Below are 17,702 nucleotides of genomic sequence, written 5' to 3'. Positions count from 1 at the left end.
CTGACTCCGACTCGCTGCTTAATGGGGATAACCGGTTGAAAGTTTCTGTCGGCTGAATGAGCGACACCGGTTGAGCATTCCTACAGCATTTCCTTCCAGAAGCCATGAGAAAGTTGTCCGGCTGCAGGGACCGTGCGAGGGGATTTGTACTAACGTTACTATCTGTACTTACTGGTGGCACAGACGCTGTTTCATCCTTTCCTACACTGAAATTACCCTTGCCTAACGATTGCGTCTGAAGCTGGGCTTGCAGCACAGCTATCCTCGCCTTAAGGTGATCGTTCTCCTGTATATTATGAGTACAGCGACTGCAATTAGAAGGCATCATGTTAATGTTACTACTTAGCTTCGGCTGTTGGAAGTCCTGACGAACCATGTCCAGATAAAACGTCCGGAGTGAAAAAGTTGAGTGAGGGAAAAACTAAAAATATAAAGGTAATTAAAAAGTAAAACATTTAAAGTTGTCAGGTAGCAAAGTAAGGTTGGCAACAAAACGCGCAGCAGCACGTAAACAAGTCTGCAAGTTGTGACCGGAAATTACTAAAAACAAAACAGTCCAGCATCGGTCTGTGGTGGTAAATAGACGGCTATGAATAATATAGATGAGAACTCTCTTGGTAGATAGTGTGGTCTACAGCTTATCATAAGCTACTCTACCTCAGGCGAGCAATACCTCAAGACTTCTTTAATATTAGAAATTGCGCACCAGCTGTTATTGACAAGACACACACCCCCATCACTCGTCTTACCAGACGTAGCTTCTCTGTTCTGCCGGTGCATTGAAAATCCCTCCAGCGCTATGTTGTCCGTGTCGTTCAGCCACGACTCGGTGAAACAGAGGATATTGCAGTTCCTAATGTTCCGTTGTTAGGATAATCGTAGCTCATCTCAAAAAAATGTCCAATGATCGCATGTTAGCAAGTAGATTTGATGGAAATGGGAGTTTACTCGCTCGCCTACGGATTCTCAAAAGGCAGCCTGATCTGCGTCCTCTTTTCCTCCGTCTTTTCTTCACGCAAATGACGAGGATCTGGTCCTGTTCTCGGGAGAGCAATATATCTTTCTCGTCGGACTCGTTAAAGGAAAAATCTTCTTCCAGTCCGTGGTGAGTAATCCCAGTTCTGATGTCCAGAAGTTATTTTCGGTCATAAGAGACGGTAGCAGCAACATTATGAACTGATTACAGGCATGTAAAACATCAGACATCCTCTTCGGCGCAATTTTATCAGTTACCAACTTGGCGGAGGTACAAGAGCATCAAAACCTCCACGACCAGTTTCAAGAACAGCTTATATGCCAGTGCGATAAACCATGCAACCTGAGCTGTTTATCATACTTTTAGCACATATAACTGAACTGTTTTATGATTGATGTTTTTTTTCTGATCATCTATTGTCTGTGTGTATGTACTGGCTTACGTGAGGGAGCTCCAACAAAGAATGAAAATGTACAGTGCATTCAGAAAGTATTAAGACCCGTTGACCTTTTCCACATTTTGTTACATTTCAGCCTTATTCTAAAATTGATTAAATCATTTTTTCACCCCATCAAGCTACACACAATACCCCATAATGACGAAGCAAAAACAGGCTTTTAGACATTTTTTCTAATGTATTAAAAATATAAAACTTAAATATTACATTTAAATAAGTATTCAGACCCTTTTCACAGTACTTTGTTGAAGCACCTTTGGCAGCGATTACAGCATCGAGTCTTCTTGGGAATGACGCTGCAAGGTTGGCACACCTGTATTTGGGGAGTTTCTCCCATTCTTCTCTGCAGATCCTCTCAAGCTCTGTCAGTTTGGATGGGGAGCGTTGCTGCACAGCTATTTTCAGATCTCTCCAGAGATCCGAAGCCACTAATGCATTATCTTGGCTGTGTGCTTAGGGTTGTTGTCCTGTTGGAAAGTGAACCTTCACCCCAGTCTGTCCTGATTGCTCTAGAGCAGGTTTTCATCAAGGATCTCTCTGTACTTAGCTCCGTTCATTTTTGCCTCGAGCCTGACTAGTCTCCCAGTCCCTGCCGCTGAAAAACATCTCCACAGCATGATGCTGCCATCACCATGCTTCACCGTAGGGATGGTGCCAGGTTTCCTCCAGACGTGACGCTTGCCATTCAGGCCAAAGAGTTAAATCTTGGTTTCATCAGACCAGAATCTTGTTTCTCATGGTCTGAGAGTCTTTAGGTGCCTTTTGTAAAATTCCAAGCGGGCTGTCATGTGCCTTTTACTGAGGAGTGGCTTCCGTCTAGCCACTCTACCACAAAGGCCTGATTGGTGGAGTGCTGCAGAGATGGTTGTCTTTCTGGAAGGTTGTCCCATCTCCACAGTGGAACTCTAGAGCTCCGTCAGAGTGACCATCAGGTTCTTGGTCACCTCAATGACCAAGGCCCTTCTCCCCCGATTACTGGCTAGGTGGCCAGCTCTAGACAGGTGTAGGCCTTTCCAAATCATGCCCAGTCAATTGAATTGATCACAGGTGGACTCCAATCAAGTTGTAGAAACATCTCAAGGATGATCAATGGAAACAGGATACACCTGAGCTCATTTTCGAGTCTCACAGCAAAGGGTCTGAGTACTTCTTTATTTCTGTTTTAAATTTGTTATACATTTTCAAACATTTCAAAAAACCTGTTTTCACTTCATCGTTATGGGGTATTGTGTGTATTGATTGAGGAAAAAATTATATTAAATCCGTTTTAGAATAAGGGTGTAATGTAACAAAGTGTGGGGAAAAAATCTGGGGTTCTGAACACTTTCCGATGCCACTGTATGTAGTACTTTTAATACCTGCAAATGTCAAATAAACTTCTTAAACTTGAACTCAAATGCTGTATGTGTCTGTACAGGTTACTCGGTGGCAGTGGCAGAGACGGTGAATGGCAGTATATATTTTGCTGGAGCTCCCAGGTTCAACCACACTGGGCTGGTCCTGGTCTTCCAGAGGTACCCTCTCCAACAGAAGTGGACTGTCACCCACAGGATACCTGGATCTCAGGTGAGAGAAAGACCAGAGAGGCACCCTATGCCCCATTGACCAGAGCCTATGGGGAAATCAGAAGACACTAAGAAGGCAACCAGAATGCCAAGTCGTCATTACCATGTTGCTCTTTACCTAATAATGTTTCCCTCCACTCTTTCTCTCTCTCTCCCTCCCTAGCTTGGTTCCTACTTCGGGGCAGAGCTGTGTGTGTTAGAGAGCCATGCTGGGCCAGGGGAGGGCCGTGCTGGGCTGCTGGTTATTGGGGCTCCTTGGTATCACGCCCAGGATGTTGGGGGAGAGGTCCACGTCTGTACCCTGGAGACTGGAGTAAGAGTGGCTACATAACGCCCCATACATACACAAAGGACGGAATTAAATAGAACACTATATTGCAAATCTATGGTTTGGTGAATATCATACTAAACCAACCAATTCAGTAGTAGAATAATTGAAATATAATTCATAAACTGAAAATGTGCATTATCAATTCATGAATGGTTATGATTCAAGTTGACTATTTGTCTGAATGACTCCAACCAACACTGCTGCGTTCATATACAGCTTACAAAACACTCAAATTCTACAGAACAGAATTTCAGACACACATTGCACACTGACCACATTCCACAATTGCCGTTACTGCTTCCTCTGTGTGTGTGTGTGTGTGTGTGTGTGTGTGTGTGTGTAAGTAAGTGAGAGTGTATGTAAGTGAGAGTGTGTGTGCACGGCACGTGAGTGGTTGTTGCTTCATGCACACATGAAATCCTTGAAGATACAGAGCATTCGGAAAGTATTCAGAACCCTTCACTTTTTTCCAATTTTTTTTTACGTTACAGCCTAAAAAACAGACCCTTTGCTGTGAGACTCGAAATTGAGCTCAGGTGCATCCTGTTTCCATTGATCATCCTTGATGTTTCAACAACTTGAAGTCCACCTGTGATAAATTCAATTGATTGGACATGATGTGGAAAGGCAAACACCTGTCTATATTAAAAGGTCCCACAGTTGACAGTGCATGTCAGAGCAAAAACCAAGCCAGAGGTCGAAGGAATAGTCCATAGAGCTCAGAGATAGGATTGTTTCGAGGCACAGATCTGGGGAAGGGTACCAAAACATATATGCAGCATTGAAGATCCACAAGAACACAGTGGACTCCATCATTCTTAAATGGAAAAAGTTTAGAAACACCAAGACTCTTCCTAGAGCTGGCCACCCGGCCAAACTGAGGGAGAGAAGGACCTTGGTCAGGGAGGTGACCACGAACTCGATGGTTCCTCTGAGAACCTTCCAGAAGGACAATCATCTCTGCACCAATTCACAAATCAGGCCTTTATGGTAGAGTTGCCAGACGGAAGCCAGTCCTGACTAGTCACGATCGAGAGAAAGATGAACGGAGCAAAGTACAGAGAGATCCTTGATGAAAACCTGTTCCAGAGCACTCAGGACCTCAGAAGGTTCACCTTCCAACAGGACAACGACCCTAAGCACACAGCCAAGACAACGCAGGATTGGCTTCGAGAGAAGTCTTTGAATTTCCTTGAGTGGCCCAGCTAGACTTGAACCCGATCAAACATCTCTGGACAGACCTGAAAATAGCTGTGCAGCGGTGCTACCTATCCAAAATGACAGAGCTTGAGATGATCTGCAGAGAAGAATGGGAGAAACTCCCCAAATACAGGTGTGCCAAGCTTGTAGCGTTATACCCAAGAAGACTCGAAGCTGTCATCGCTGCCAAAAGGTGCTTCAACAAAGTACTGACTAAAGGGTCTGAAAATACTTATGTAAATGTGATATTTCCGCTTTTTTTAATAAATCTGCCTAAATTTCTAAAAAACTATTTTACTTTTGTCATTAGGGGTATTGTTTGTAGATTGAGGGGGGGGGGGGGGAGAATCTATTTTAGAATAAGGCTGTAACGTAACAAAATGTGGAAAGTCAATACTTTCTGAATGCACTGTATATCAGTTCCTTGTCATTTGTATCATCATGAGTCATTTCACTCAGTGTTTTTGGGTCAGAGTTAGTTTGACTTTGAGAAACTGTATCAAATTGTGTTATACCCGCTCAGCCACCCTACTGCTGCCAATTCAATCAATTTGGGCCGTTGTTATTGTGTAAGCCGTATCACTGGATTACTGTTATTGATCACCCATCCTACCTCCTTTGTTTGCTGAAGCGCGGATGCCTACCTGAATTCAATTTGATTTCATTCTAGGCACCCAACTGCTCCCTCACCCTGCGTGGAGTCCAGGGGAATGTCCATGGTCAGTTTGGGACGTCTCTGTCCCCCTGTCCAGACCTGAATGGGGACGGGTTGCCAGAGCTGGCTGTAGGAGCCCCGCTGGAGGACAGAGGACGTGGGAGTGTTTACATCTTCCTGGGACGCCCTTGGGGCATCCAGGCCAAATACAGTCAGGTCAGTACTAAATAGACACAGCCCTCTGTTTCTGTCTAAATATTCTGAAATAAGCTAAAAGCTTACTCTTTGCCAACTTCATCCTGCAGCCATGGCCTGCATTGTGGGAGGCTCTATCGTCAAGCAATCATTAGGTGTTTTTTTTTTACCAACCAAAGACATGACTTAAACAGGAACCAACTTTGCCTCAATTAATATGATGGATATATACAAATGAATGTGATATTTGAGGGTCTCTCATTGATTGTACAATGTACACATTTTTTTGTGAGTGTGTGTGAAATGACGGTTAGAAACATGTTCATTTCGACATTGTAAAGAAAAACTTTTATAAACAATGGCTACACTGCCATGTTGATCTGAGCCTTGCTGTTGGAAAATCACATTAGTGTCTGACTTCTGGCTGTTACAGATGCACCTCCCCCGACTTCACGCCTCGGCTTTCGTTTACAGTTTGTTGCTTTCGCTTTACCACTTCAACCAGCCCACGGACTTCTGCCCCATTGAAGTGTGTGCGTCGTTTTGTGACATTGTCAGCTCACCCGTCTATAAATCGGCAGAAAACGGCACACTTTTATAGTCAATAGTTTATACTTGTCACGTTCCTGACCTTATTTTCCTTTGTTTAACTTTGTTTAGTTGGTCAGGACGTGAACTGGGTGGGTAGTCTATGTTATGTGTTTCTATGTTGGGTTCAATGTGTTGCCTGATATGGTTCTCAATTAGGGGCAGGTGTTTGACGTTTCCTCTGATTGAGAACCATATTAAGGTAGGCTGTTCACACCGTTTGTTTGTGGGTGATTGTCTTCCGTGTCAGTTTATGTACCACACGGGACTGTTTCGTTTTGTCTAGTCTGTTCCTGTTCGTGCGTTCTTCGTTTTATTGTAAGTTCTCATATTCAGGTCTGTCTACGTCGTTTTGTAATTTATTCAAGTGTACTTCGTGTTCGTCTTGTTAATAAATTCATCATGTATTCATCAAATACTACAAATGTATACTTCTATACTACAAATGTATAGAGCTAGCCAACTTGTAGTCCTAAAAACCGTAAATGAGTTACATCTTGTTCATTCAGCCGTTCCTATGGGCAAAATGAATGGGGAAAGAAAATGAGGCCTGAGGTTAACACAGGTTTATGAGATCTTTTATGTTTTGTTCTATGAGACAATATCAGCCGGTTAACATGACTTTTATGAATTATGAAGCTTTTACGTGCGTTGTTGTTTTATTACATAGGATATTAGTTTTTAACTTCCCGTTGATAGGATAGTCTTGAACGGAGCGCATCCAGTTTATTTTCAAGTGCGTTTGCCAGTAGAACGAAGGGTAAAGGCAGATTATCCACTCGCCTTACGCAGTCTCACAAGGCATCCGGCTCTTCGACCTCTGTATTGACGTCTCCTCTTCATACGAATGATGGGGATTTGGGCCAGGTCTGGGAGGGGCAGTATATCCTTCATGTTTGACTCATTAAAGAACATTTACATTTAAGTCATTTAGCAGACGCTCTTATCCAGAGCGACTTACAAATTGGTGCATTCACCTTATGACATCCAGTGGAACAGCCACTTTACAATAGTGCATCTAAATCTTTTAAGGGGGGGGGGGGCAGAAGGACAAATCCTAAAGAACAAATCCTCGTCCAGTTTGAGGTGGGTAATTGCTGTTCTGATGTCCAGAAGCTATTTTCGGACTTAAGAAATGATGGTAGAAACATTATGTACAAATGAAATATACCATCTATATAACCAATTGTTTACCGCCATTCTCAGTCTTATGGCTTTGGGGTAGAAGCTGTCTTAGAGCCTTTTGGTCCGAGAGACGTTTTTCCGGTATCGTTTGCTGAACAATAGAGTGAGCAGTCTATGGCTGGAGTCTTCGGCAATTTTCTGGGCCTTCCTCTCACACAACCTGATATAGATGTCCAGGATGGTAGGGAGTTCGGACCCAGTGATATACCCTCTGTAGCGCTTTGCGGTCGGTGCATTTGCCATACCAACCGGTGATGCAGCCAGTCACACATGTTGCTGCATTCCATATTCCATATTGACATTGGTCTCCAGTAGCTTTATTTTTGCAGAAGAGTAGCCTTATGGTAGGCATAATTTAGCTATAATTTGGCTAAGTAATTGTCTGCAATTAGAAGTGTTAACCAAATCATTGTAATTGACATAGGCTACATTTCCAGTTGAATCCTTTTATTTCAGTTGTAAAATGTCATATTCTTCCATTTTATCGTTTTCCTATTTCGATTTTGCTGTTCCTGACAGGTTACTTGATTGGGGCATGAGTAGTAAACGTAGACAATTACCATTTTCCATGCCATTTCCGCTGTCTAGTATCAAGCCGGCTTGACACCGTAACAGTGTCAGATCAGCTGGTGTACTAGTTTATTGCCCTGATCTTTTCATTGCAACCACGGTTATTTTAGCTTTGAGCTCCATGCAATCTCCCATTAGTAGCGTGTTAAATACAATAAATAAATTGCAACGATTTCTTATTTATTTATAGGAGTCAAAGCACATTATTCAACATCAATATTACAATAATGCAACATCCATGCCAAAAGCTCATTTGCACCCTTAGTCCCTGGGCAGGTAAGGGCCTTTGCACAGCTACTATACAAATACTCACTAAAACAATACAAATACATTACATCTAATAATATATCATTCTAACGACAACAACACTATCATCAACTGTCGTCTTACATATGAGGAACCACAGATAACTCATGTGTACAGGTTTGGATGGATTTGAGCCATGTTTTCAATTTAAATGTAAAAAAATACAATAATCAGTGCAGTCTCTCAAGTCCATGGGCGTTGCATTCCAGTATCTTGTAGCTCTAACAGAGAAGGCCGATTGACCAATTTCACTATGCCATTGTTATCCTGGAGGTGCTCTCCTTGAGCATGATATGCCGGCATAGGGGTGGAGACCATACATGATCTTAAAGACGAGGCTTGCATCCACATGCTGCTTAAAGCTATCCAGACTAAATCCATTATGTTTGTAAATGATATGACAAATGGTGGTAACTGTTTGGTTTGTTATCAAAAGTGTTTGTTTTGTAGAGTGATTCAATTGGTTTCAGGAATAGTAGCTCCTGCTTGTGACCAGCATGTGAGACAATATCTCAGATGTGAGAGCTCGTAGCACGCAGGAGGCAGGGCCTCCAGAGGAAGGAAAGGTCTGGTCAACCTGAAGTTGGATGATCCAAACTTAACCGTGTTAACCGTGTTCAGTTTGGATAGGAGGACCTCACTATCTCTGTCTCTCTCTCCCCACCCTTACTCTCTCCGTACATCCAGAGGATCCAGGGAGTGAGCGGGAGAGCGGGTAGAGGGCTGCAGTTCTTTGGGGTTTCGGTGCACTCTGCTGGGGATCTGAACTCAGACGGACTGGCTGATATGGTGGTGGGAGCTAAAGGAGCCGCTTTCATACTGAGGTAGGTTCATACACACTCAGTAATAAAAAAAGATTACACAGGAATTTATTCTTACATACACTATATATACCAAAGTATATGGGCACCCCTTCAAATTAGTGGATTTAGCTATTTCAGCCACACCGTTGCTGACAGGTGTATAAAATCTAGCACACAGCCATGAAATCTCCATAGACAAACATTGGCAGTAGAATGGCCTTACTGAAGAGCTCAGTCACTTTCAACGTGACACTGTCATAGAATGTCACTCTTCCAACAAGTCAGTTCATCAAATTTCTGCCCTGCTAGAGCTGCCCCGGTCAATTGTAAGTGCTGTTATTGCGAAGTGGAAACATCTAGGAGCAACACCGGCTCATCCGTGAAGTGGTAGGCCACACAAGCTCACAGAACGGGACTGCTGAGGCGCGTAAAAGTTGTCTGTCCTCGGTTGGAACACTCACTACTGAGTTCCAAACTGCCTCTGGAAGCAACGCAGAAGAACTGTTTGCCGGGAGCTTCATAAATTGGGTTTCTGTACGGATTGACGCTGGTAGACGAGAAGCAGGTACAGGGAGTGAACATTTAATTAACAACAGACATGAATCAGGACAGCGTCTGGACATGAACACATAATGACATTAATGCTGACACAAGGAAGATTGTGTGGTCCTGGGAGAGGCCAAGTGCTTATATGTACAGTACCTGTTTGAGCTCATGTTGGACAGATTCAATATTTTCCGATAGTGTACAGTCTTGCCCTCTACCTGTGTCCATTCAGTTAGGACAAGTTAAAGCCTGATACTTGTATTTTTGTGTGATATGGGCTTTCATCATTGGATCACCAAGACCAGTAAATACATCTACACTGAGCATGTCAACCTGCCTTGCCTTTTGCTGATTTCATGCGCTTATGAATCCTAAAAGATCCCTATTTAAAAATGTGATACTCAAAATGTGTTGTAGACAAAATAATGAAAGGGCTGTCTGGTAGCCTCAATAAATAGATAGATTTGTAGTTGAACAAGTTATTGCATGTATAGATTTTTTTTTTTACTTGACTTGAAAAAAAATTGCAACTTGACTTGCTCTAATGCACGACTTGGAGTCGAGACTCGAAACGTTCGACTTGGGACTCGACTTGAGACTCTGACCTTATGACTTGAGACTTGCTTGTGACTCGAATAATAGTGACTTGGTCCCGTCTTTGGGTTTTACCCAGAGGGAAGTCTTATTTCCAGGGTGAATACATTTTTATTAATGTACACTAACATTCAAAAGTAGTGTACATTAATGAGATCACTTAGAAATGTCCTTGTTTTTGAAAGAAAAGCAAATTTTTTGTCCATTAAAATAACATCATATAGATCAGAAATACAGTGTAGATATTGTTAATGTTGTAAATGACAATTGTAGCTGGAAACGGCAGATTTTTTGTGGAATATCGACATAGGCGCACAGAAGCCCATTATCAGCAACCATCACCCCTGTGTTCCAATGGCATGTTGTGTTAGCGAATCCAAGTTTATCATTTTAAAAGGCTAATTGATCATTAGATAACCCTTTTGCAATTATGTTAGCACAGCTGAAATATTGTTGTGCTGATTCAAGAAGCAATACAACTGGCCTTCTTTAGACCATACATCCTGAGGCTGCATTTATTTTAACAGAGATAAATCTGAGAACAAGGCTTCCTAAATTCTATCAGCATATTGAATGCGCGACACGGGCTGGCAGCATTCTGGACCATTGCTACTCTAACTTCCGCGATGCATACAAAGCCCTCCCCCGCCCTCCCTTCTGCAAATCTGACCATGACTCCATTTTGTTGCTCCCAGCCTATAGACAGAAACTAAAACAGGAAACGCCCGTGCTCAGGTCCAATCGGATTCCACACTTCAAGATTGCTTCGATCACGTGGACTGGGATATGTTGGGATATGACTGGGATATGTCAGACAATAACATTGATGTAAACGCTGACTCGGTGAACAAGATTATTAGCAAGTGCATCGGTGAGGTTGTACCCACTGTGACTATTAAAACCTCCCCTAACCAGAAACCATGGATTGATGGCAGCATTCGTGCAAAACTGAAAGTGTAAACCACCGCTTTTAATCATGGCAAGGCGACTGGAAACATGACCGAATACAAACAGTGAAGCTATTCCCTCCGCAAGGCAATCAAACAAGCAAAGTGTCAGTATAGAGACAAAGTAGAGTCGCAATTCAACGGCTCAAACACGAGACGTATGTGTCAGGGTCTACAGTCAATCACGTATTACTAAAAGAAAACCAGCCCCGTCGCGGACATCGACGTCTTGCTCCCAGACAAATTAAACAACTTCTTTGCTCGCTTTGAGGACAATACAATACCACTGACACGGTCCGCTACAAAAGCCTGTGGGCTCTCCTTCACCGTGGCCAACGTGAGGAAAACATTTAAATGTGTTAACCCTCGCACGGCTGCCGGCCCAGACAGCATCCCTAACCACATCCTCAGAGCATGCGCAGACCAGCTGGCTGGTGTGTCTTACGGACATATTCAATCAATTCCTATCCCAGTCTGCTGTGCCTACATGCTTCAAGATGGCCACCATTGTTCCTGTTCCCAAGAAAGCCAAGGGAACTGAACTAAATGACTATTGCCCCGTAGCACTCACTTCTGTCATCATGAAGTGCTTTGAGAGACTAGTCAAGGATCATATCACCTCCAACCTACCTGTCACCCTAGACCCACTCCAATTTGCTTACGGCCCCAATAGATCCACAGACGATGCAATCGCCATCACACTGCACATTGCCCTATCCCATCTGGACAAGAGGAATACCTATGTAAGAATGCTGTTCATTGACTACAGCTCAGCATTCAACACCATAGTACCCTCCAAACTCGTCATTAAGCTTGAGCCCCTGGGTCTTGACCCCGCCCTGTGCAACTGAGTCCTGTACTTCCTGACGGGCCGCCCCAGGTGGTGAGGGTAGGAAACAACATCTCCACCCCGCTGATCCTCAACACTGGGGCCCCACAAAGGTGCGTTCTCAGCCCCCTCCTGTACTCCCTGTTCACCCATGACTGCGTGGCCATGCACGCCTCCAACTCAATCATCAAGTTTGCTGCCCACAACCGCAGGGCTCTCCAGAGCGTGGTGCGGTCTGCACAACGCATCACAGGGGGCAAACTACCAGCTGGGACAGAGAGATTGAAAAACAGCTTCTATCTCAGGGCCATCAGATTGTTAAACAGCCATCACTAGCACAGAGAGACGGTTGCCTACCTAAAGACTTGATATCGATTGGCCACTTTAATAAATGGAACACTATTCACTTTAATAATTACATTTTAATAATATTTACATATCTCACATGTACACTACCGTTCAAAGGTTTGGGGTCACTTAGACATTTCCTTGTTTTCCATGACAACATACATGAAATGAGTTGCAAAATGAATAGGAAATATAGTCAAAATGAATAGGAAATATAGTCAAGGCGTTGACAAGTTTTTAAATAATGATTTTTAATTGAAATAATATTTTTGTCCTTCAAACTTTGCATTCATCAAATAATCGTCCATTTGCAGCAATTACAGCCTTGTAGAACTTTGACATTCTAGTTGTCAATTTGTTGAGGTAATTTGAAGAGATTTCACCCCGTGCTTCCTGAAGCACCTCCCACAAGTTGGATTAGCTTGATGGGCACTTCTTACGTACCATACGGTCAAGCTGCTCCCACAACAGCTCAATAGGGTTGAGATCCGGTGACTGTTCTGGCCACTCCATTATAGACAGAATACCAGCTGACTGCTTCTTCCGTAAATAGTTCTTGCATAGTTTGGAGCTGTACTTTGGGTCATTGTCCTGTTGTAGGAGGAAATTGGCGTTGCAAAATGGAGTGATAGCCTTCCTTCTTCAAGATCCCTTTTACCCTGTACAAATCTCCCACTTTACCATCACCAAAGCACCACCAGACCATCACATTGCCTCCACCATGCTTGACAGATGGCGTCAAGCACTCCTCCAGCATCTTTTAATTTTTTCTACATCTCACTAATGTTCTTCTTCGTGATCTGAACACCTCAAACTTAGATTAGTCTGTCCATAACACTTTTTCCCAATCTTCCTCTGTCCAGTGTCTGTGTTCTTTTGCCCATCTTAATCTTTATTTTTATTGGCCAGTCTGAGATATGGCTTTTTCTTTGCAACTCTGCCTAGAAGACCAGCATCCCGGAGTCGCCTCTTCACCGTTGACGTTGAGACTGGTGTTTTGCGGGTACTATTTAATGAAGCTGCCAGTTGAGGACTTGTGAGGCGTCTGTTTCTCAAACTAGACAGTCTAATGTACTTGTCCTCTTTCTCAGTTGTGCACCGGGGCCTCCCACTACTCTTTTGTTTGCGCTGTTCTGTGAAGGGAGTAGCACACAACGTTGTTCGAGATCTTCAGTTTCTTGGCAATTTCTCACAAGGAATAGCCTTCATTTCTCAGAACAACAAGTTTCAGAAGATAGTTCTTTATTTCTGGCCATTTTGAGGCTGTAATCGAACCCACAAATGCTGATGCTCCAGATACTCAACTAGTCTACAGTCAACTATAGTCAATCCATTTGGTCAGACCAGCGTTGGATAGACTTAAGCACGGGCGCTTCCAGTTTTAGTTTCTGCCTATAGGAGGGGAGCAACAAGATGGAGTCATGGTCAGATTGTCACGTTCCTGACCTGTTTTCTTTTGTCTTGTATTTATTTAGTTGGTCAGGGCGTGAGTTAGATGGGTTTGTCTATGTGTGATTTTCTATGTTGGGATTTTGTGTTCGGCCTGGTATGATTCTCAATCAGAGGCAGCTGTCAATCGTTGTCCCTGATTGAGAATCATACTAAGGCAGCCGGGGTTTCACGTGTGTTTTGTGGGTGTTTGTTTCCGTGTTTGTATTCGTGCCACACGGGACTGTTGTCGGTTGTTTCATTTTGTTATTTTGTTTCATGTTAGTGTTCAGTTTCGATTTAATAAATTATCATGAGCACTACCCACTCTGCATGTTGGTCCGATCCATGCTCGTCTGAGGAGGAGAACGACTATGACGACCGTTACACAGATTTGCCAAAACGAGGGTGGGGGAGGGCCTTGTATGCATCGCAGAAAAGTTAGAGTAGCAGTGGTCGAGCGTGTTACTCGCTCGTGTACTGCAATCGATATGCTGATAGAAATTAGTTAGTCTTGTTCTCAAATTAGCTTTCTTAAAATCCCCAGCTATAATAAATGCCCTCAGGATATATGGTTTCCAGTTTGCATAAAGTCTAGTGAAATTCCTTGATGGCCATCTTGGTATCCGCTTGCGGGGGGATATACTCGGCTGTGACAATAACGGAGGAGAGTTCTCTTGGGAGATAATATGGTCGGCATTTGATTGTGAGGAATTCTAGGTCAGATGAACAAAAGGACTTGCGTTCCTGTATGTTGTTACAATTACACCATGATTCATTAATCTTACCGGAGAGATGTTTATTCCTGTCGGTGCGATTCACTGAAAATCCCATTAGCTGTACTGACTCCAACAGCATGTCCCAAGCTAGCCATGTTTCCGTGAAAGAGTATGTTACAATCCCGGATATCTCTTCGGAAAGCAACTCTTGCCCTAATTTCGTTGACTTTGTCAACTAGGGACTGGACACTAGCGAGTAATATGTTCGGAAGCGGTGGGTGGAGTGTGCGCATCCGAAGCCTCACTAGGAGACCGCTCCAGCACCCTCTCCTCCTACGGCGTTGTTTTTGGTCAGCCTCTGGAATCAGTTCGAATGCCCTGGGAGGTGCAGACAAAGGATCCGCTTTGGGAAAGTCGTATTCCTGGTTGTAGTGCTTGTTGTGCTGGTAAGTTGACATCTCTCTGATATCCAATAGTTCTTCCTGTAATAATGTAATAATAATGTAATAACACTTAAGGTTTTCTGGGCCAACAATGTAAGAAATAATACATAAAAAAACAAAATACTGCATAGTTTCCTAAGGACTAGAAGCAAAGCTGCCATCTCTATGAGCGCCATGATTGCTTGTCTAGCTTGCTGGCTAAGATCTTGAAAATATGATATTGACATCATCAGACCAATCAAAGTGATTTGACTTAATTTTATCTGTGGCCAATGACCTTGAGCCCTCTTGGATGGGCACTTCTAATGTAACTCTATGGCAGCACCCAAGGGGCTTGAATTTTCATGCTCTCCCCGTAGATTTTGCAGTGACATAGTGTCCCCATGAGTGACAGAACACGGAGCCAATCACGGCGCAACTAGAGAACATTACCAACCCCTACACTCTATATTTTCCCCTGGCTGTCCCACCACCACAGAAAGAACTGAGCTAAGCTGAAACAAGAGAGCAAAGAAAAGACCATGTTTGTATGCGGCTTTATTAACTCAATAATTTATTTTTATTATACTGTTTGCCAAAATAACATGCAAAACAGGCAACAAAAAAAATTGAATATATACAGTCAAAAGTTTGGACACACCTACTCATTCAAGGGTTTTCCTTTATTTGTACTATTTTCTACATTGTAGAATAATAGTGAAGCCATCAAAACTATCAAATAACACACATGGAATCATGTAGTAACCGGGTCAATATCTTTAATTACTTTCATTGGACTATTTTAATAAGATTTACATTTTCATAAAGCTATTGTGTCCCCTTGTCAACCCTGTCCATTTGTTCTGGTCAAATTATAAAGAAATAACAGATTTTGTTTACAATGTGTTTTATAAAGAACTTCATCTAATTTGCACCTTATCTATTAATGATATTTTATCCAAGTTTATAATTGTGTGGTGTTGGCCGTGTCTTACTCTTTAAAATACATTACACAAATTCTTGATATTTGACAATGTAACTGAATTAATTTGAAAAAAATGCCAAGGTATAACATGGTGGACAGCTATAACGGGACAGAACATAAATTAAACACTGAATACTCAACACCGAATAGACATCTACATAGTAATTCATGTAGTAACAACATTGGAACTGCTATTTAGTTACATATTCATTGTGAAAAACAACAACACAAAAATACATTGCCGGTACAAAATCATTGGAATTAGCATTATAACACATTCCTGTCCCTCTCTTCCTCTCCCTACTCTCTCGCTCCCCCTCTTTCCATCTCCCACTTGTCACCCCAAATGCTCTTCCACATACTTTCAGGTGTATTTTTCCATCTGCACAGAGCGTTTATTAACAGCCTGTGGCTCCGGCATCAGACAAAGTATCTGTCCATCAGAGTACCAAACAAATATCTTCCTTTGGACTTGGCCAGAAGAATTTGTTGATGCCATTCCGGTGCATGCACTTCCCCTTAATGTGATGTTCCTCTACATCCACGATGATGCCAGGGTATCCTTCATGGTCATAATTGGCAACACGCCACTCCCCTACATGATAAAATTCAATGGTGCCAGGTCGCCATGTGGTGTCAGCCTCGTCATGAGATGTAGGGAACTGGTTAGATGCTGCAGGGTCACCCAGAGTTGCCTCTTTGAGCTGAAAACAAGGACAGTCCAACATGCCACTATCTTTATTGCACAGACAAGTATTGTCCCTGTATTTTATCTGGCCTGGTGAGACACTGATAACCTGATGAATCCACATCGTTCCTTTAATGGCATCTAAGGCAGGCATCTGAGGTGAGAAGAGATAGCATATGACAAAAACCTTATACATTTCAATACTCAACCAGCTACTGTACAATACAAATGTGTGTATGGGGAGGAAGGAGGGTTACCTCTGGTCTTGCCTCAACATCATTCTCAGTACTGAAGAACATCTCCACAGAGGAGTTAAGATCCTTTAAGACATTTTACAGGGCTTCTGCATCTAGGATATCCTTTCCATGGTGCACTGCTCTATCTGCACATCTCTTGAGGGCCCCTCCAACACCATCAGGTGCCTCCTTGCCATGGCCGGCCTCAAAGAAATTCCAGTTGACCTCTTGAAAGCCTTGTTTGTGTGGTTCTGTGGCAGAAGTTCCCTTTTTGCTTGTATTTTGTAGCCGACTGACTTCAGGGTACTTCTGCTTCGTTTTCTTAAAGTGCCAGTAACCACAATGTAACAGGGTTGACAAGAACTTTGAGGACGTACAGAAAAGAGTCAATATTCTTATAAAAAGTGCAGCATTTAACATAAAAAGACTATACACAAGATAACATTTAATGAAGAAAATTAGGAGAAAAAAAAAAATGTATGTATAATTTTATTCCTAATTATTCTCGTTGAAGTTGAGCAGCACTTGGGACATTGAAAACTGCCTCCTTCCACTGAAATAAAATAGTCTAAAATGTATAAAATTTACTTTGAAGTCTATGTCATTATGCTTCTATTACCATGATGGCATACACACTTAAGGATCCTTTTGAAATTTGATCCAGTGTATATTTTTTATATACAATTTTGAATGATTTATCTTGACAAAAAAATAACACTTTTTTGGTTGGGTCAATATCACATTGACCCAACCAAAAAAGTGTTAAACAAATCAAAATATATTTTATATTTGAGATTCTTCAAAGTAGCCACCCTTTGCCTTGATGACAGTTTTGTACATTCTTGGCATTCTCTCAACCAGCTTAATGAGGTAGTCACCTGGAATGCATTTATATTAACAGGTGTTCCTGTGGAATTTATTTCCTTCTTAATGTGTTTGAGCCAATCAGTTGTGTTGTGACAAGGTAGGGGTTGTTTACAGAAGATAACCCTGATGGGTAAAAGATAGCCAGCAGCATACCACCCTGCATACCACTGCTGGCTTGCTCACTCTCTTTCCGTACATTTTCATGCTTTATTGACAGACAGAGTATAAACAGTGGGAGATAGGTGAACGGGGAGACAGTGAG

General features: G+C 42.5%; 1 protein-coding gene across 2 annotated transcripts in view; it reads left to right on the top strand.

Annotated features, from left to right (window-relative positions):
- Positions 1–17,702, top strand: part of LOC129868773 (integrin alpha-X-like) — a 52,802-nt gene that overhangs the window by 19,419 nt on the left and 15,681 nt on the right. For both annotated transcript variants that reach the window (XM_055942993.1, XM_055942994.1), the window contains 4 exons: positions 2,851–2,999; positions 3,162–3,311; positions 5,200–5,400; positions 8,716–8,852. In XM_055942993.1, coding sequence (XP_055798968.1) covers positions 2,851–2,999; positions 3,162–3,311; positions 5,200–5,400; positions 8,716–8,852 — 637 coding nt within the window. The remainder of the gene's footprint in view (positions 1–2,850; positions 3,000–3,161; positions 3,312–5,199; positions 5,401–8,715; positions 8,853–17,702) is intronic.

This window comes from Salvelinus fontinalis, chromosome 13 (assembly GCF_029448725.1).
Source record: "Salvelinus fontinalis isolate EN_2023a chromosome 13, ASM2944872v1, whole genome shotgun sequence".
In the NCBI taxonomy this organism is placed as follows: Eukaryota; Metazoa; Chordata; class Actinopteri; order Salmoniformes; family Salmonidae; genus Salvelinus; species Salvelinus fontinalis.
This window is presented reverse-complemented; position numbering and strand designations above follow the sequence as displayed.